The following is a 23281-nucleotide window of genomic DNA, read 5'->3' on the forward strand; positions in this document are numbered from 1 at the left end:
ATGAAATATATAATTAAATTAATTATCAGCTTATAGATACGTTAAGTCATACATGTTTCCTTTTATTTTAATAACATTAGAAATTTATGGTTCATATATTTTTGTTCGTTGTATAATCCACTCCATTTAATTAGGACATTTATAATATTTATAGCGATACATATAATACATTTTGTTAATAAATATTTAAAAAATCGGCTATTACAAACTTGTGATAGAACAGACTAGATTGGATTTTATTTTTAAATTATAATTATGTTAAATACTCATTGAAAACTTCCAATTACAATACAAGTAATAAATATTTATTATTTTCTAGATTATTTTTAACAACGTCTACCGAATCAGACAATTTCTTCATATTTCCATTTCTCACAAATATTGTACATAATTACGTTACTTGTCATTTTCTCTTTTGATAGAGTCTTGGCAAGTGTAGAATATTTTAAAAATATATATTTACACGTATAAGAGTGTATATTAATGTTAATGTTATCCAATTAAAATTAAAGATTGCATACAGAGTATTTATAAAGTTCGTGTAATTAGCGGTAATTACAAGAGTTATGCTATGCATACAAGTGCTTGAATATTTCCATGTTTATTCGATTATATGACACAATCTGGACTACGAGTTACAATAATTTCATATAGAAAGTGCTACATAATGGGAGTAATCTCTTTCCCGGTCTTATTTTTTTTTTTTAGAGCGTAACAAATGAAAAGTTACGTATTCCTAACTCCAGCGCTAAATGTTCATTTTTATTTAAAATGGATATGAATAATATCTCACCGTCTCTTTAATTATTTTATTCGTTATCACATTCTTATACGATTTTGCGAATGATAAACAAGTCAGCCATATTATGTACATAAGAGTTTACGATTTCATTAATTAGTCGAGTGGAACTTTATATACGTAAGCAATGTTTTTCCAGAAGGAAGATAATCTCTTTCTCTTAACGTTTAATTGCACTTTACCCGTATTTAGTTACGATAATAATATTTATTGGTATAAGCCATTGAAAATCCAGTTTCATGTTTGAAGAAAATTTTGCAGGAAAATATCATATGCAATAAATCAATCTGATATCTAAGTAGAGAAACAAGGTAGATACTTTTCAACGTTAATTATGTATAATCAGGAGAATATAGCCAGCGGGAATATCAAGGAGCTCATATATTTGATATTGATTGAACGAATATCGCACAAAGCTGTTAGAGGAAATGTGGAGCCAACGGTGGAGAGGAAGGGAGAACATGCATACGACAATGCGGAACAATATGTGATCCACCCATGCCGTATGACTGTGGTTGAGCGGTGCTTCGTTAGTGACAACACGGTTATTATGATCAGTCGAGACGTGCAGGAGAAGAGCAATATCGACAGAAATCATGCGCACAAGTGTATACGTTTATTCCTTTTGGTGCTGATACTCCCAAACTTATGTATATCACACCGGCAATCATCGTAATGATACTACATTGATGCTCAAGATATTGAATAATATGATATTCAATAACCATTTTCCTAATGATTCTTTTCGTTTCTCTTTATCAAGAGTATCGTTTCGCTATATCTGGCTTGAATATTGTCAATGTCTGTATATTGTCGATTGTAGCTTAATTCGATGTCTGATTAGCCTGTTCAAAGTACTAAATAGGAAGCAAAATTGTCCTCAATTGTGACACCACACTTACAACGCATTAACACACGCGTAATCATTATTAAAACACGCACGCACGCACGCACGAACGCACGAACGCACGAACGCACGAACGCACGAACGCACGAACGCACGAACGCACGCACGCACGCACGCACGTACAATGCCCCGCTCCCTTCTTATTTAAATATTAGCCACTATTATTTTACGATTATACAGCATATAGTTCAGTCGTACTATTAACTCAAAATCAATTGATAGCATTGATTAAGAAAATTATTCATAGTCTTATAATACGGATTAAAAATTCTCATCGATCTCTTCATTCATAGCCCGCAAAATAACATTATTATGTAACATCGCAGAAGCCAGGAGCTACAAAGTATCAAAGATCTTGCAGTTGCAATGAACGCCTGAGTAATTGCTTCGAATGTTTAAATCCGCGTGCAATCATCTATGCGTGTAGGTATTAAATGAGAATCTAGAGTTATTCCACCGTCGGTGTGATTAATAATACGACCGATGGATGTATGCTGATCCTGAATATATTAATAACTGATTGTACAGGTAGTTTTATTATCGGTTAAAACATACGCGACAAAATGCACAAAAAAAATGAAAAATGTCGCATCAGTTCTGCACGCTCACTATAGCGTCACGCAACGAATGTTTTTGACATTTAATAAATGAGTTTGATAATTATTATAATAATGAAATCACACGAACATGATATTATGTCTTTTTATTCATTTTTTTTTATTATAACATGATGGATTTGATTTTCAATTACTTAACTTCAATATCACAAGATCACACTCGTTTTGATATTTGAATACGTCATTTAGATAGTAGTAATAAAAATTGAGAGAGAAAAATCTGAAGCAACGATTAAGACATAGATATTTTTAATATTTTATAAATAATTTCAAATTTCTCATATTAATAATTAATATAAAAATTGACAATATTTTACAAATAACAAAAACGTAATTGTAAAGATGGGAGGGAATAGAAATGAATTACTCGATCAAAATTGCTTATTAATTGTAAGAATATTTATAAAAGAATAAATTATAATTTCTTTCTATTCTATTATAAATTGTTATAAATATACATTCGTAATTCTTCTTGCTTAATTTTCCATAATTTCATAAACCTTAAAATCATATTCTTAATTAAATGAAATTTGAGCGCTTAAACAGGGCTTTGGAGATGAAAAGAAATAAATTCTTTCACCTTCATCATCGACTAATCCATCTATTAATCGTTTGCCTCTTACAAGGAATGATCTAACATTATTTAAATATTAATATAAGAAGCAGACGAGACGGGAGGCTGAAAAAAATAAATGAAAGACAGGAGGAAAGCAGCTAGAGAAATAGGCTTTGCAGTTAAATTTTTGAGACAAATTGTAGTGGTTCCGTTTAGTATGTAGAAGAGTTATGGCTCGGTGGGTCCCAGGTGCTACGGTCGCTTCTTCGTTGCGGAAATCCGCAATTTGCAATGCTTCCGTCTAAACGAGGTGAGCATTTAAATAATTTGCTCTCCTATATTTTCAACGATTGTCTTCCTTTGACTCACTCGCTGCCTTGTGATCTTTATTTCGATATTTTATTCCCTTCTCCCCCCCCCCAGCACCCTCACCCCCCACCCACGATTTTTTCGTTCGAATTAATTTTAACTTGGATACGCTTATTTGTTTGGAACGTCGTCAACGGTAATCAAGTTTTGATAAAATGCTATGATGCGGACGTAATTTTGTGCAAATTAATAGGAGCGTTTTTTTTTTACAAGTTTTTGTTTTTTTTTTTTTGTTTTAAATTTTGTCAAGTCCCAGTGTGTCCAATTATTTCTGAAATTTATAACAATTTGAAACGATTTATTAAATTACGTTTTAAATTCGAAAAAAACTATTAAAAAAAAATAAGTCTATTTTTTAAATTATTATCTAATTTTCTGGTAATTACGTGCAATATTCGTAATGTGTAACCGCAAGAAAAGTAGCTGATCGTTAAATATTTATTTTCCTAAATTATGTCATTGTCTTGTTAAATTTTCTTATATTTTCGTCATACTTATTCATAAATTTTGCTCTCAATTAAAATCAGAAATATTTATCGTTATAAATAAGCGAATGTCATCATGCTCATTACTCAAATAGATTTTTGGCATCCTCACAGTATAATATATTTCATTACTGTATTTTTTGCAATAATAACGTATTTTATCCATTTCTTTTTATTTTTTATTATTTTTTTTATCTAATTACAACAATATGCACAAATATAATTATAACTAAGAAAATCCTCTATTTAATTGTGCCTAATCTTTTAACATCGAGGTCTTTCGTTACTCGTAATCGAGATTAGCATAAGACATTTGTAGATAAGTAAAAATGAATTAATTTAGTTTACTATAATATGTGCATAATAAAACTTCAAGATTGCTTATTTGCTTATTTGATTACAATACAAGATCAGATTTAAATTGATTGTATAATAATTACTATAAGAGAAGCATTTTTAGTAGACTTATTCAGATATTTATTCAAGTCGTTCTCAATATTACTCACTACATTCCTCAAGAGAAAGTATTTTTTTATTTAAATGAAACGTACGATAATACAAATTTCTATACAATTTATTGTATATTAAAAGGAAAAACAAATTGATAATAAAACATGCTTTAATTTTTTGTAATTACTTATCGTTAATTGCTTCATTCTAAACACTGCATGCACTTTTTATTAATAAATGACTCTATTAGGTAATTATAACGATACTGCTAAAATAAAATTAAAAAAAAAATGTGTATACTCGTGCATGAGCGTATAAGCTTTCTCAATAAGACAATTCTCCGAATGATAATATGAAATTCGTTTCTGGAATAAATGCAGAAAGGAAAGTTTAAAATTCTATATGCAGAATATTTTATACTTTATAGATTATTTATTGTATACATTTGAACTTATCAGTATTTAATTTTATCTTAATTAATATTGAAAACAGTATTCAATGTAATTGATTATATAAAAGTAAAAATTATAAAATTCCTTATAAATGAATGAAAAGTTATGGTTGAATTAATATCTGAAATTATTGAAGCTAGTTTAAGGTATTAAATAGCATTGAAGATTCTTAATTAAATCTTAAGCATTGCAACGATTTGATTAAATTAACGATGAAGGTATATTGACCGCTTGGGAAAGGAATAATTTGATTATTGACACAGACTTTGCAAGGATTCAAATAACTTGTATAATGTTAAAAGCCAAGGCGCTAAGTTTTCCTTGTCCCGCATTTCTTGCATCCTTGGCAGAGTTTCCATTTAATAAAATTACAACGGCATACACGTTTACGCAATAGAAATCTTTGAACAGAAAATGGTAAAAGAGTAACTGCAACTTTTCCGACTTGAATGATTATTAAAAAGGTATTAAAATAATTTTTATAGATAAATTTATCATAATGTGTTAATAGATTAGACTTGATATTACTTGTAAATCTTATGTATTACATCTTAATAGACAAATTTAAAACGAAAAGTGAAGAATTGTTCATAAAAGTAGTGAAATAATCTTTTCAGCCTATATAATATTTAATCCAATTTCTATTATTTTGTAATTTTGTAGAATTTGTACGATACTGATAATATAGTTGAGGTTAACAAATAATACAAATATAAAATATTATATATTATTTATATAATAACATTAATCATCATAAATAATCAATTAGCACGAAGGTAAGGTCTAAAAATTTATATCTCTGACGAATGAAGAATTTTAAGAATAAATTTAAGTGAAATCTCATAAAATTTTGAATAATTAATATTTACATTCAAATTTTTTTTTTCTTTTCTTTCCAAGCTCATCGTGCCGTTTTTATATTAAATAATTTTCCATTATTGTTTCTTCTGATTGATGTATGAAGTAGTCAATAAATATTTGAAAATCATCATCTCGTGTAAATATGTATGTAAGAGGGTAGAAATTATTCAAGGGAAAGGCATCGAAAAAACAATGCGAAATCAAAGAAATTAATTTTCCAGTAATTTTAAAATAAAAAAAAAAATTATAGAATGAAGATTGAAAAATATTTAACCTGAATGAATACAGCTTCAATTAAATTTGCTATTGAAATTTTTAAAATTAAAAACATTGGTATTAAAGAAATAATATGAATTTGGCCAAACCCGTTTAATCTCTTACTCTATCGACAATCAAAATTTCTCTTAAATTAATTAAGTATTAAATTGAAAATTACAGGTTTAATTACAGGTGACTGTTTTTATATGCTCATTTAATAATACTGTCTATCTATATCAGTGGAAAAATTTTATTCCCCCAAGTAATTGCTCTTTTTTCTAGGTTAACGCTGGCTGCAGAAAATTGTCGCAACTAATCCCAACTTCGCCTTTTCACCTGCTCCTGTTAATTATGACGTCATTCTGTAATATAACCATATACGATTAAAAGAATACCGAAGCTGTAAGTGTTAAAGGAAATCTCTGCTTCTAACTATCTTTGAATTCGTGTGGAGTTATTTATCTCGATTTGAAATCACAAAGGATCATTATTAGAAAGATAATATGCGCAAATGTATATGATTTTTTCGCCTGAATGTAGTAATAATTAACGTTGAACTTATTATCGTATGTAACATAAGTACATGATCTAATCAGTGAACCTCAACTTCCAATTCAATTGTTATAACTTCTTATATTCGATATAATTTATTCATAAAGAATGTGAAATATTGCTTGAAAGTATGGGGAGGGGGGGGGTAGAGAAAAGTTTATTGCGATTAATTATTCATCATTATTAAAAGAATTATGCATTATAATTAAAAAAAAAACTCTGTTTACAATTATAAATTAAATATAGTTATTAATAAAAAATATCGAATCATTTCTTATAATTTTTATTCCTATATGTATTGAACGCGTTAAAAAATAAAGATTATAAAAAAAAAAATGAAAGAAATATGCATTGATGATTAAATAAATTTAAGGTAAGACGCATATAATAAAATAGATTAATGTATAGAATAAATGAGAAATAAGCGATTAAGCATTTAAGAAACTGTTAATGTGCACCATATTAAATATGAATAAATAAATAAATAAAACTTTTTTTATCAAATTATTCGATCAGTGAGCGCATTGTGTTGTAGTTTTTTTTTTTTTTGTAATTGAATTATCCAATGTTAGAAGTTGAAATTCCATCGCACGTGTAAATTAAAGCAATTTCTCTATAATATATATTTATTGAATAAAAAAGCAGCGACTTAGTAGAAAGTGGCTTTTTTGCCCTGTATTATGAAAACACCATTAAACAAAGCTCTATAGGTATTAATAAATATGTTGCACTATAAATAACATTTTTCATAGAAAAACATTGATCGTGCATTGCCGCCACCGATGCACTTGCATTCGCACAATGTTTGCATTATAAGTTAGCCGAGCCCTAATGAACGTTTAAGCGGCAAATGTCATGTGAATACGTGGACTCTTGATTTCGAGGCTCGAATGAAAAATGCCAAGCGACGTCTGAAAATCCTCGGGACATGAAAGTCGGCGCATCGGCATCGTCTTCGAGCCTCTTGCAACGACGACGACTTCACGAAGCACGAAGTAAATCCACCCGTCTCCCTGCTGCTCTCTTTCCCAGCGCCATAAATCGCAACGTGTAGCAGCAGTACATGGGGATATGCCGGCTTGCGTTCAATATTTATAGAGTCGGCGGCGGCGGCAAGAGCGGCGGCAAGAGCGGCGGCAAGAGCGGCAGCTTGAGTGAACGCGGAGGGGCCGCGCGTTACTTACTTTAATCTTGCTTGATCAAGCGTAAGCCGAAACCACGAAGAGAGAAAAAAGAGATTGGGAATATGCCGAGGATGGGATGAGGAACAGCGAATGGACTGAGTCCTATACTTATAGGGAAGATTATGGACGGACGTGAATCGATCGCTCAGTCTTCCCTCGTATCACGCGAGATTTACTTTTAGTTTACTGGCTTATGCTTCAACTTAAATAGAAAGTTTTTCTTATCGAGAAACTTGTGTGTTGTTGCGATCAATTCTGTTAAAGTAGCGTGGAATTCAATTTAACGGCGGGGCGGAGGGTGAGGGGGAGCAGTTGTTGAAGGTGGCGGAGAAGGAGAAGGAGAAGGAAGTGAGAAACTTGCGCGAGAGAACGTATTTGAATAACAAATAATATCTTAAGAAATATGAGTGGTCTTAAGGTATTTAGCCATTGTACCATTGGATGGTTCAATTGTAAAATTGACTATTAGTGCTCCAATTAATTGAATGTTGTGCATTATTAATGTCATTAATATGTCCATTCTCCCTCCACTGCCTGCATTTAATCGACAAACGTAATATTTAAACGGAGTAGGCATAACCTTCTTCGATTCAATAAACAGATTGGTAAAGCAGATCGAAAAGCATAACGAGTAATCGACGCTTAATAATGAGATATAAAGGAATTATGGATCGACTTACGTTTTATTGTCAATTACGAGCGCGCAAGGACAAGAGAAAAAAAAAGTTTGGTTACGCTAACCCACGCACCCTCGTATAACTCGTTTTAATTGTACGTATCGCCAGGACACTTTCCTTTTCATTATAACGCTTAACTAATAAAAATTGCAAAGTAATTGCCGGCGTGTGTCGCAATTGCTATAAAGAGAAGCCATACATAGGTGAATGTAGAAATGAAGCGACGGGAGTTCGAAGATCAGGAAGAAGGGCAATAAGAGCATGAATGAGGAATGGGAGAAGGGTAGGCGGACAATCGTAGACGATTGGGGAAGAATAGAAGGGAACGGCACAGTCACTCGAAAAGGCCAGCTAATTAATGTATTGTTTCTTCGACCATCTGGGAACACTGCTACATAGATATATTTTTATGAGCATTACACCATAGATGCGCGGTAAAAGGTCACCACCCGTAAACGCAATCTGCATTCGCTGAATATGTAACGAGCAGGGGAGGGTTACTCTCTTGTACATGTCAAAAGCCCACTGGATTTTCGTCAGCATGAATATAGATGCGTGGGAATGTCTGAAGGGTCGACCGAAAAGAAAGAGATGCTAGAAAAGGACGAAGTCACGGATAAGATCTACAGGTAGGAAAAACAAAGCAGTTGTATAGAATACGGAAAGCACTCGTTCATTTTTTCGCCAATTCCATTCGAATATTAGTTTTTTGTTTTTCTTCTTCTTCTTCTTCGTTCGTGACTATTTATCACTTTCTATGTGTATTAAAAATTTAACAACTTATAGAATGTTTTTTTAAAAGAATATTTCATAAAGTTAAATGTTAAATGACCATTTATTTCTCTTCGGTAATTACCTTCGTATTCGATTAATGATAAAAAATATTGTATCGCAACCATTTGACTAATATTGAATGAAACTAATATTTAAGAAAATTTACTGTTTTGTAAAATAGGATTTCTATAATTTACAAATTTATATCTATAATTTATATTTAATCGCATTCATAATTTTTCTATGAAATAATAACAAATTTATTTTGCTCATAAATTAATACAATAGTTTACAATTCAAGCACATTCTCATTACATCAAGAGTTTTCAAAATTGTTACATTAGAATTATTTTATTAGGTAAAAATCGTGATAATCAACATTATCAATCAGCCAAGCAAAATTGTTTTTTTGTTTTTCATCATACGGTTGTTCTCTTTCTAATCACAAGATGGCGTGCACTAAAGTCATGAGGCTTAGACACGTGCAAAGAGGAAAATAATCTTTGCAAATGTGCAATGAATAATCGGAATGTAAGTGATTCTATTAACAGTTCAGTGAAAATAACGTTTCTTTTACTCGACAAAAATTTCAATTTCAAAAATCCATTAATTATATTAATATGCACATAATATTGCCATGTGATTCCATGTTCCGCGTTATTTATAGATTTAATGAATCGTTGCGTTTGCTTGTAATATATATATATATATATTATCAATGCTTTTACATAAGTAAGGAAGGTTAAATAGCGTATACAATTTTATACTTACAAACGAATTCTAATTAAATTGATCATTTGTATTTGAGTTTGTATTATCTAATTGATAGTAATTCATATTTATGCAATTATTGCAAATAATTGTTCAATATATCGATAGTTGTTCTACAACTTTATGTTATTAAAACGTAAGAGTATATAATCTACAGATCTATCATTATACGAAATTAGGCGATTGAATTATAATCGTTAAATATTAATAATAAAAGTTAATATTCAATCAATAGTTGAAAAATATGATTTGCTCTATAGCTTCATTTGCAAATTTGGAACTTTATAAATACGAAGCTCTTACGAATAAGAAGAGAAATAATTTTGAAAACTTGTAATTAAATTTGTCAACAAATTGTTTGATAAATAATTTGTAATAAAATCCGCTGATTCGCTTACAATCTTTTTTGATTATCTTTTTACATAATAATTATTTCCTGCTTTACATAATAGTTTATATAATAACTGATCCATATTCGTAACATGTGGAAGCTGAATATATTGTTATCGTCGTCAAAATAGTTGCACCTCGTAATGCAGTGGATTAAAATGGAAATTCACAGAATTTACTATTATTTAAACCTGTTTGAACGTAATTGTAAGCAATTGCTTTTCAAATGTACAATATTTATCATGAACAAAATGAAAATATGGCTAATAATAACGAATAACACGTAATATTGAAAATTAGCACAATCATAATATTAATATCATTGTATGTATATTATTTATTAAATCATCAAATTGAAAATATCTCTAGGAATTATTAGAAATGCGGATTAAAACCCAAGACATACTTTTAATTAAAAATGTTTAAATAGTATAAAATAATTTTTATAATTAATTGAAACATGCTTCTAATGAATATTTCAATACTATTTTAGCATAGCATTTGAAACGTGAAAGTTGAAAATTCTGCTTACCTAACATTTAAAAAATATGCTTATTTTTAATAATGTACTATTAAGATAATCATTATTTTTATAAAAATGTATCTGCACTAATTAGAATTGAGCTGCTGGCAATTATGTTTATCATCATTTCATATTCTCGTGCACTAAACGAGTGTACTGCAAATTTATTGATATCGCAAAATTTCCATCTCGATTCCACGTAAGCTTTTCGCCGTTTCAAAATTTCCCCTTAGCCCAGTGCACGGTTAAGGTAGCAATAGAAGCGTCGATCGCTGAAACCTGATAAATACAGGTGTCGGTATGAAAGACTCGTACTCCTCGAAAAAGTGCCGGCGCCGCAACGCTAACATAATGGGATTTGCGCTACATGCACATGAGCGCGGGGATAAAAGAGGCAGAGTGAAACAAAGCGAGAAAGAAACTTTGGTCTCGACATAGGAATCGTTAGCGCTTGCGTGCCAGTTCATTCACGTGGGGCATTCGTTCCGAAGGAATCGATTCGAGTCAGATACTTCCTTTAGTTCACCACCTACGTATGCACACATCCTGATAATCGCGAGGCTTTCCCCGTTCGAGCGTGCATACACTGAGACCCCTGGGAACGCTTTCCTCTTTTTATTAAATTCTTTTTATATGGATCCGTTATGTTTAGCATTTGATGCTTTTCTAAGCTCATTTGACATTATAATCGTAAAAGTCGCCTTTAAAGTCACAAATTTTCCGTGAATCAGATCGTGTATAAATTTACATGTAGTAAATAGTTTAATCGGTAATAAAAGGACTTTTAACTTCAATCTATCCTTTATGCACCTATACATTATGTTTGCGTGCATTAAACAGATAATATTATTAAAATACAGTTGATTCAAGTGATAATGAATATTGCACGCGATTCTATCAAAACTTGTATTTAGTTAAGATTATTTTTCTTGCGTGATGGACAATTTTTCTTCGAGTTTTTTTATTCGCAGCTATCATAAGTATAAAATAAGTTTTCTAAACCTTTGAACGTAAATTATCGGAGCGAATATTTGTATTTACTTAATGTCAACCTTATTCATTTCTATTCGAAAAACAACGAAGTTCGTAAAACGAGTAATATGTTCTAAATACCCATTTACCTGATTGAAAATTATTGTCGACGTTAACTACGACAGACAGCGTACTTTATATACGTAATTAATGTTTCATAATTACTGCAAATTCGTCTTCTTGTGCAAATGTCTAGGTAATTGAGCAAGCGAAAGAATTTAAAAAAAAAGAATAGCTTCTATAACATGCAATTTTCACGCGTTTGTACATCCACATATTACGTATTCGCGATTCCGGAAATTTAACGTACAATCGGCTAAGGACGCGTGAAATAGGAAATCCAAGCAAATGGAAATATTCATTATAAAGTTTCTAATAGGATGTTAAACGTTATCTGATTAATATGTTCTCGAAGATCTACATTATAATTCTTATAATGTAGATAATAATAATTATAATTCTTTTGCTGATTTGTCAATGATAGATAAAATGATAACCGATACACAATTCTATTAAGCGTGTAGATAATTTAATTTAAATAAATAGAAAAATGTGTATAGGTAAAATACTATATGTATATGGTTGATATATATATATATTTTTTTTTTATAAATTAAAGTGTAATCTGTTGACAGAATATATTGGTGCTTTTAAGATTGCTTGGTGTTATCATTAAAAGTATATATTAGTAAAGCAACTTGTCCCAATATAACTCACAATGCTTTAGTAAATATTTCACAATGAAATTTAGCTCTCGAATAACTTATAAAAATTTAGTCCCATTTCGATTGAGTGATTTATTAACAAATCACACTAATTTATATTCTATGCTTTTCTTGCATTTAATGTGCTTAGGTTATATTTTCATGTTATTTTAACGGCAAATCAAAAGAACAACTATCTCGTACATGTATTAAGTAATTCAAAAATATTTTTTTTTTTTTTTTTTTTTTTTTTTTTTTTTTTTACATACATACACTTTTACAATAAATCTTTGAGAAATGTCGTTGTTTCAGCCCCAATAAATCGACTCCACACATAAATAGCGTTGATAGATAATTTTTTATGGAGACATCGTAAATTTGATACCAGTCAAACTAAAGAAAAGCATTAAAAACCTCCACGTGTACCAAAAAGTGTACACACGTAAGCGAAATTCAGCGAAAACAATACGCCACAAGAAAATGCCACGGAATGCGCGGCAAGGGAGAAGAAAAAGGCTTTTAGCTCTAATGCGCCACTTGGCTGTGGTTCTGCGGTTTCAGATGTCAGCAAGAAACGCGGCTGAGTTTTATATTGATTTCGTTCAGTCGCTCCTTCACCGCTCGTTTCGTGCTTCCTCACACTTTTTGACTCTCCTTATATACGTCACTCTCTCTCTCTCTCTCTCTCTCTCTCTCTCTCTCTCTCTGTTTATTATGATGGAACTTTTATTTCTTACGTCTATTTGCTACATATTATTCTATGATTTTACATTATGGACTCATATTTTCACACAAGTCAAGAAAATATTAATATTCCTAATTGATAGGGATGAAAGGAAATTCGTTTTTATATTAATATTACTATCTTTTATTAAAATAATTAGATTTCACGATTATACCATTCAGTAATTAGGAGAATATTCAGTTTGCAATTTTAAAAAATATTTAATCGAAATTTATGGTTATTTATTTAGAAATTGGGCGTCAAATATTTGTCCATATTCGATAATTCTCACTTGTCAATAATTTGTGTTCTATGTAATTTAAATCTCTGAGTATATGAGACTTACGTTAAAGGTAGTAAATAATTATCTGATTTATTTATCTGATATAAAACTGTCATACATTTGTCGTAGGATTTTAAAATTTGTTAAATCACCCAATATACAACATCCAATATACCGTGATTATACGTAAATAAATATAAGAATATTTGTATATTTATTACCAAAACAATCCTTATACGTTTAATAAAGAAAATTTATGTTTTTTTTTTTTTTTTTTTTTTTAATATCAGGTAGAAACATGAAAAGTTATTTTAACTTAAATGTACTTGGCAAAATTTATACTTTTATTCCTGTTTTGTAAAATTTATGTTCACTTTTTGATTGTTTTTGATACAAATAATAAATTAGTTAAAAAAAATTTTCATTTATGCTTATAAATACAAATTTTAAAGCATACTAGAATTTTAAGAAAAAGTATTACTCCTTAAGCTATGGATAATCATTAAAGTATTGGTAATACGTATGATAAAATTGGTATAATATAGTTGAATTTAATTGTTGAAAATATATTTGATTGGTATAATAGTTGAAAATATACGAAAATAATATTTCACCCATAAGAGCTAATATTTTTAGTTTTTCAGGGAAACACTAATTCTTTAAAAAAGAAATTTTAAAATGACATAATTGAGCGTAATAACAACATACGTTACATACATAATGAATCGAATGTCTGATATATGAAAAACACGAAGATACTGCAACAGTTAATAATACTTGGTTATTATAAACAATTCATTTTTACGCTTATTTTACAAGTTCTTATTTTGCATAAAAGAGATACTCTTAAAAGGACAAAATAGAATTGCCGAATTATAGTTTAGTCGTTACCTTTCCTTTGTTTCCGTTATAAACACAAGCCCCAACGATCTTAGAATTGTGTCAAATGGAATTCTACTAGCGAAACTTTTGGGAAGAAAAATGTGGAAAGAGAAGAAAGCTTAAAACAATTACGACACTCCTCCAACATGCTGTTCGTGCAAATGACTTCTTTGCAATGTCTTTTCGATAATTTCAATTGAAATTTATTTTTACAATTATATAATACAAAATATTAATAAATTACAAAAATTCTTTTTATTATTCTAGTAGATTTTTATAAACTTGAATCTATTGGCATCGAGCTCACCATACACAAAATTTTGTTTATTACTTAAAATCTGTATAAAAGCGGGTATATACTGTGAAATATTATTAAATAATTCTTTTATAGCTAAAGTGTATTTCAACTTAATTAAAGACTATAAATTGTATAATTTATGATCCCATATTAAATAATCATTTATAATTTGAAAATATTTAAGTTATATCTCCATTTAATAGTTATAAGATCTATAATCTTCAATGATAAATATACGTTTAAATTTTTGTTACATTGTTAAAGCTAAATATTCGTTTTCTGTATTCTATGATGAAATTCGTTAAAAGCATAGCATCGGACCATTGATCTAAGAATATCAGCTTACGTTTCCCACATCACGTCACTTTCATTTTAAGATACAGAGAACTTATGCACTACTGTCATAATTTCAGTAATTTTGTGAAAAAGTTTTTAGAAATAATATGACAATATGAATATCAATATCAATCTACACATTTTATTATATTTCTTATTCTGTATTTCTCTAATAATTTTCATTTACATATTATGATTGCATATAAATAATATATTTTTACAAGCATAAATCATATGCGTTTGGTTAAATATTTATAGATATTTTAATTTTAATTGAAATCCATAAGATCAGATAAATTTATAAACATATAAACATATTAAAATAAATATATAAACATAAATATACAATAAACATATTCGCTTATAATAACAGTATAATGAATTTTTATATAGAATTTGTGAAACTATATGAATGTGAGATATTTTATATTTCAAACAAAATAATCTTAAGGATATAAATCAAATTTGTAAATATAAACGAAATGTAAGATATAAACATATAAAAAACAAATAGAAAAATTTAAAAGAACATCTTAATCATACATACCTTGTAAGTATATCATATAAAATTATTTCTTAAAAAAATGAAGAATGAAATTAAAAAAAAAATGAATTCATTCTCTTTCCATTATCATTTGATATTACATTATAGAAATAATTTAATATTACTGATTTCAAAACCAGCGATTCAAAATAAAATTCAATTAAAGTACTTGTATTACTTTCTTCCTTTTTTTTTTATTTAAGTATTTTAGCAGAGTACTGGCGGTGATAATTATCAAGTGGTCATTTGTTTTATGACAGAAATAACGAATCTCGATAAATAAAAGGGTTTAAAAAACGAGTCTGTCAATACTATCCTACATATTAGCTAAAATTACTATCTAACGAATATTTTCAATTTTTTTGTAAATACTTATATAAATTATTAAGCATAGTAAAGTTGAAATTATTTTCGAAAATTCCCTTTTTCATCAATAAAGAATGCGTAACCAAATGAGCGACAATCAAAATTATTTTAATTTTCCTGATCGTTACGAATGCTAATTATGCCTTTTAAAATTGTAGTTGTTCCATTATTAATAAATTTTCATTCTATAATTCATAAGTCAAGCAAAGCAAAATATTACATAACTCCAGTTATTAGTCAATAATTCTTAATCATTTCGTAAATTGATAAATTGAATAAATATAATGGGAATACATTCTGTTTCAAAAAAAAAAACACTCGGAATTCCTATACTAAATAGATGAACTATTTTCTAATGCATTTAAAAGATCTTTAAATATTGAAATATTACATGATTAAAATTAAAATCTAGATAAATATCGTATTAGATTTTAATTTATATCCTTTATTTAGATAAAAATCTGATTATCAATTTTGGATTGTAAGTATTTCGTGTAAGGGTATTAAAAAAAAAAAAAAAACATTAAAATTTTATTAAAAAGCAGATTAAATTTCTTCCGTTCAGCAGTTAAGTGGACGTCTTCAAAATTATTAAACATAAATTGCAATTAAGTTATACTTCTACTTTCTCTTTTTTCTTCACATATTTTATTTTAATTTTTTGTTTTTCTTTTAAGGCTTCTTCGCATCAGCAATGTTAAATATTTGAAAGAAAGATGTAAAATTAAAAGCATAAGTAAGCAAATTATACGCACATATATATATACATATATGTGATTTAATTCATGTATAATTATTGATATTTTTTAATTTTATTTATCTAACTTTTACATGGAAAATATCTTTAGAATTTTCATATTTTCTTACTGTAACATATGATGATAAAAAAATCAGACGGAATAGGCTAACTACATGAGTTTATACATTAAACTTTAGAATTTTTTATATTTTCGAATGAATAAAATCGCTTAATTATAAAAAATAAATTAGATATAGTGATGAAAATAGCAATAGAAAAATTAATTTGATTTTAATGGAAATATAAGTTCTCGTTATATATTATACTAAAAAATATATTAAAAAATTTAGTATTGCACATATTAAGAGCAAAATATAAAACATATAAATGTACAATAAACATTTGTCACTACCTTACTTGTAAATGAATGTCACCAATAAAGATAACAAATAAGAGTTAAAGATACAACTTACCGTGTAATTGAGCAAGTGACTGCAATGTCGCGTTGGTATTGCAGTTTATGAATCCTGAAACATAAAAGATTGTGAAATCAAAATTATGTTTTTGTATATACTATAGTAGCTTTAGAGCAAATGAAATATTTATTGGTATTTTAACGAAAATAATGTAATATATAGAAAAACGTATATATTCATTAATTTTCTAAGTCTTTTATCAATGCACCTTACATTTTATATTTTTACAATTTTTTCTAAAAGCGTGCATGTAGGTACAAAATAGTATTTTCTTGATATAATTTAACTCACCTAATTTTATTTGCATTTATTTTCAGTAACTCAATATTCAATAAAAATTATGAAATATTATATTTTACTTATTTATATAAAACTTATATAATTAATTTCCGAAAAACAATGTTCAACTTAAATATATACATATTCTTACACATTAAATGTGTACAATAATCAAAATCTATGGTACATAATTATTTTAAAATAACTATAATAAATTTATAATATAATAAATTTATAATTATAATAAATATAACTATAAGTTATATATATATATATATTTACATTTTTCTGTAGATCTGTGAATATATTATAATAAACTAGTAATCGTTGATTTTAACAATTTTTTTTATTAACATTCTGATTCACACACAGTTTTTTTTTACTGTATAATTTTATTTAAATATATGCATAAACATGTATATATATGCTTTTATTATAAATCTAATGTAATTATAGATAGATTTCTATATTTAATTATACAATAAATCTTAATTATTCAACTGTCCAAATAATATAATTTAAATATTTTCCTCTCTATTATATGTACATATTCAATAAAATCAAATTCATACCCTGAGTGACATTAAGAAGTTATTTGGAAATTTGTAAATATTCTCGCACGCTAGAATGAATATTCCCGAACAATAATATAAATGAGCATTCTAAAATATCGACAAGTGTCCATATTTATCTAAAGTATTGTTATATTTATCAGCTTAACGGCATTCGAGTAATATGAAAAAGCAAAAAAGAAAGAAAAAAAGATGTGGTAGTGACCACATGCTTAAATCACATACAGTAATTTTGATGAGAAGTACTCCAGCTTTGAAATTTATGCGCGTGAGTGCACATGAAATACATATAATTTATTGCTTATGTACCCGAATAACGAGAAAAAAGGACGAGTTGAGGTAAAAATTAAGATGCATCTCCTCACTTGTATAAGATGTTCGTAAATTCTCGTAAATTTGCATAATTCACGTAAGGTTCGCGAGTCTCTACAAAGATTTTACTCTGCTTCACTTTTAATTCGATTGCTTTACACACAAAAATGTTGCTAAATAAATTTACACTGAATTTAATTTTGTATTTCATGTTTTTTTTTTTTTTGTGTATTTTACATATACCACATGATCAAAAAAATGTTTTTAGAATTCATATAACATAATTTTTATATTGTAGAAAGTTCATTTTGATTATTTCTGTTAAAATTTTTATTTAAATATATATTTTAACTATATGTACATTATCAGCATTAATTTATTTAACATTAATTTGTATAAATATATGTTTGTAGAATATCAAAACCAACCGAAAAGTAAATTATTTTGAAGAAATTAACACGCTATAGTATAGATGTTTCAAATGTACTTAAGTAACAAAATTACGTGTATTAACCATGCAAAAGTCACGAGGTCGGTACTTTTCATCAGTTTGTACCAGTTTGACCAAATTGAGAAGTTATATCATGAGTCAGGGGAATGCCGGTACACCCGTTTCATCAGTAAATTTGTGGGTAGTGTACGTGCGGTGTGTGAGTTATACCATTTTTTTTTTATTTGCATGCACTAGTTAAGACTGATGCTCTAGTGACTTGCTCCAATTCTGAATTTGGATATGTAATCTACGAATACAAATGCAAATGTGCGTAGAATGTAAAGTGAAAGGTGTTTCATCTTTTTTATGATCCAAGAAGATTAATCGAAGAAAGCAATAATTTAATTAATCTTTTATATTTTATCAGTTAACGAATTGCATTCCATTTTATTTTATAATTAATATTATAATACTTTTACATTAAAATTATCTATTTAATTATAAAACAGTTGGTAAAGAAATGGCAACACATTAATCCTACCATTAATTTTGATTATTATATTTTTTTTGGTTACTTTAAAATATCAAAAATTTAACTGCCTTTTAGTATTGTACACTTCACTGCTTGTATTGTAGTATCTATGCAGGAATTATGAATATACATTTTAATAATAACTAATTAATAAAGAATAATTTCAATTAAGAATAATTTATATAAACTTAACAAATTTTAAATATTCAGTGAGTATAATTTAAATTTAAAATATGGTCTTTATATAGAATATTCCGTTTACGTAAAATACACAATATAATATATATATATATATATATATATATATATATATATAATAATAGATATATAATAGAAGAATCAATATAATATTTTACTTTCAATGAGAGTCATGAAATCAAAATCAAATCCTTCACTTAATGTACTCTTAAATTTGTTTGTGTCGCAATCATTTTTACATAGTTTTACTTAATTATCCTTCCATATAATTATTATAATTATATTAGAATTATAATTCATCCTAGGCAATTTCGTATTTCAAATTAAATCAATTTTCATAAAAGAATAATTATTTCAATATAAACGACATGCGCGCGCGTATATAAACACTAACGTATATACATAAAGAATTGCCTATAGCTTGTTTACAATAAGAATGTAATATACACGTACAATTGCTAATCAATACACTCGTAAAAACAGTATATTACAACTAAATTATCAAAATATATTTTATTAGAAACAAGTATTATACTTAATCTTCCTTTAAAGGATTCTATTAAAGATAAGGCTTATATTGTAATTTTGTTATTCGTTACAGTTATTAATGTCAATTAAATAAATTTGACTTAATTTTAAAGAATAATGTTATTTTAAAGAATATTTAATATAGATTAAATATTATTAATATATCATAAAAGTCATTAGATCAGCAAAAATGTATGCTTCCTTCGAATAATATAAAAAAAATTTAAAGGACTTATTATAAAAGACGGAAAAGAAAAGAGAAAAAAGGGGAGTCATCAAGTGGAACGTATGAGGCTCATGAAGCAAGTAGTTTCCTAAGACTCAACTAAACAGCAATGACTCACCTTTCTATACATTAGAAATAGATAAATAAAAAGAATGAAAAAAGAGTTAAAGAAGGAAACATTATCAATGAAACTTTATAAATATTTTAGCAATACTCTTAATTGTTAAAATATAAAATCAACAAAAGCCAACAAGCTAACTAGATCTACTAGTATTACTAGAATTAGTATATTATTATAAAAAATGATAATTAGTTTTAATCAACAAATTCTGTTTTACTTTTTGTTAATTCTCGTTCTATGTTGTATTATAAATTTAAAAATATAAAAATCAGTATATTTTAATCGTGTCGGCTTATATAAATGATAAAACTATATAAACTGCTAGTATTTAAAAATTACAGCAATAAATTTCAATTGCAAATGTAAAGAAAGTTTAGAAACTAATCAGAACATTTAAATTTTTAATCCACGTTTACCCTGTCATTATAAATAATACTAGTGAAACATATAATAATGTAATAATAAGAAAGTTTGTATGTCCATATTTATAGAAAAATTATAAAAAATGTAGAGAATTAAAAATAGATTTCGAGCTTCATTTATTACATTTCCAAATATCGATATTTATCTCTTTTTATGCAACTCAAGCAGGGAAAATGTTTGAAAATATTTTAAAAAATTGTAAAATCTTAAATGGAAATATGAATAAACTGTGAAGATATTAGATTCCATGTTTATCAATTGGATCAATTTTGATCTGAATTGCATAACTTATCTTTTAACAGATAATTTAATATAATATAATAATATAATATAATAATAATATAATATAATAAAATAATATAATAATATAATTTAATATAATATAATATAAAATTTAATAAATAATCTTTTATTTTTTTTTTCATAATAAAAACAAAAAATAATAAATAAATAAATAATAAATACAGATTCTATCCCTCAAGAAATATATTTATCAATCAAGAAATATAAAAGGCTTGCGTAATGTCAAAGTGAGAACGATTAATTGACTCGCTTGAAGAGTCTCTGAATTTGTTGCCAACATATAATAAACTTGGCATAACGTGATAAAACGTATAGCTTGTAATATAATGTTTTTAACTAACGTTAAAAAAGATGGTCAATGGTTTTTTCTTTTTCTTAATCTGTTTTTATCTACGGTATCGTAGGAAGTCAACGCAGAGAGAAAGCATTCTCTCAAAGAAATTCTCTCAATAACATCAGCCACCTTCTCTTAACTATTAAGAAGATTCCAGCTCTAACCGCAAAAAAATTAAATTGCTCGCAAGTTCCAAACCTCCTCCCCCCTTCCCCCTTCCCACCTCAAATTGCATTGTTTATAAATTATATGTAATTTTAACTACAATTTCTACTTTTTTTTCCTAAGATTTTTTTTCTACGGCGTATAAAAATAGAGCTATAGAGTTTATCAATATATTTAACAAAAGAAAAAAATTTCTATAAAAAATTCTCATTTATCAATGTAAAAGTCTAGGAGTTATCGACAAATTTTTAGTAAAGTAAACTTATAACTTGTACTGCTCATATTATCGCAAAAGATAATAAAAATTCTAATTAAGCTTTTAAGCGAGGCAAAATTTAACAATTGATAGCATTTTTTATTTTGTTTTGTTTTATTTTTAAGACGAATACCAATGCTGCCCAAGTACAATAATTTTCTTATAAAATTCGAAGAATTTTGAAATGTTTAAGAGAACGAACGATGAACTACACAATACACTCCTCAATATATTTCTTATTCAAACTAGTAGGAATATACGAGCAAATAAAATAAAGGCACTTTTAGCGTCGAATAATAAACCAGAAGGAAAAACATGAAAATGTAAGGTACGTAAAAGATAAAGGGAAAAGACGCGAAGCAAAACAAAGTGAGGAATAAAGATTGGGAGCTCTAGAAATCTATAGGGAATATATAGTTGTAGTTATAGGTGTAGGTTGAGTCACGAATTCCCACGCTTTGGAGAAGACATGAATAGATGCGGTTTGGCCGAAGCCGAAATGCAAGTGATCGCGACTTAACGGACGCGCGAGTGGCTCCTTGATAAAATCGCCTCGAGTCAAAAAGACGTTTGACCTTAAAATTTGAGAATCGTGAGGGCATCTCAGTTGGTATTCGCTTTGACTCCCCCGTGAGGCGAATGTAAATTCGCGGGCACAAGCACCTGGGAAGAAAGAGTCATTCGACATGAGCTATTTGGAAAACGCTCCCTGTGCTTTCTACTTTTCCACGCTCGTCGATTTTCATTTTTCAAGCGGATTTAAGCGAGCTAGGCCACATGCAGAAAGTATTTACATATGTATATATATATATATTCGATAATTATATGCACTAATTTATAAAGATTATAAAGTACAGCTAGATCTAGCGTAAAAGCAACTGGCTGTTGCAACAATACAGTCGGAATAACTTTTTCAGCGCATTAGAATTAATGGCTGCCGAGCTACAACCGTAGCTTCCACAATGCCGAGTCATTATAAAATAAATATGGCTGAATTACAGCCTCCTTCCGAGATACCAAAGGGCTATTTGACCTGCAGCCGGATAAACTTATTACTTATTTATCAGCGTAAATTAACATTTAAGCCTGGTAGACACATCGGAGAAAAGAAAGTATACGGAAGGATTTTTTTATCATCGTGCACGGAACATCGAACTACAATGAGCGCGCTCTCTCACATTTTATACCGTTCGTTCTAAGAGACGGTGCAGTACCCAGCTGTAGTCGTTTTATACGGAAGTTACTCGCTCTGCAGCGGCTAGCATAATTACGCCAGAGACACATTGGTTCCGAGGATTTTCTACACCTATACTACGCGTCTACAATGGCTTGGCGCGCGAAAGATTAAGGCGCCCTAATGAGTGGCGACAGATGCGCTACGTGACGCCGCTGGCATTACGGTCGCGCAGCTTCTGGGATGAATTGCAATCTTGGCTTTGCTCGGTAACAGCGGCCACGATGCGGCAAATAGATAAGAGGAGGGAGGTAGAGGTGCATTCGTCGTGGAGTCAAAGTCCTGGGATCCGTGCTCGACGATTGGAGAGTCGCGTCGTTATTCGGTTCAAGGAAAAGGTGAGTCTCGTTTTTCTC

At 28.3% G+C, this 23281-nt stretch overlaps 1 protein-coding gene across 1 annotated transcript in view; it reads right to left on the bottom strand.

Moving 5' to 3' along the window:
- orb2 (cytoplasmic polyadenylation element-binding protein orb2) overlaps positions 1-23281 on the bottom strand; it is a 206034-nt gene that overhangs the window by 32608 nt on the left and 150145 nt on the right. Inside the window, exon 3 of the mRNA XM_011506645.1 lies at positions 17007-17060. Coding sequence (XP_011504947.1) covers positions 17007-17060 — 54 coding nt within the window. The remainder of the gene's footprint in view (positions 1-17006; positions 17061-23281) is intronic.

This window comes from Ceratosolen solmsi, unplaced genomic scaffold, assembly GCF_000503995.2.
Source record: "Ceratosolen solmsi marchali unplaced genomic scaffold, CerSol_1.0 scaffold6, whole genome shotgun sequence".
Classification (NCBI taxonomy): Eukaryota; Metazoa; Arthropoda; class Insecta; order Hymenoptera; family Agaonidae; genus Ceratosolen; species Ceratosolen solmsi.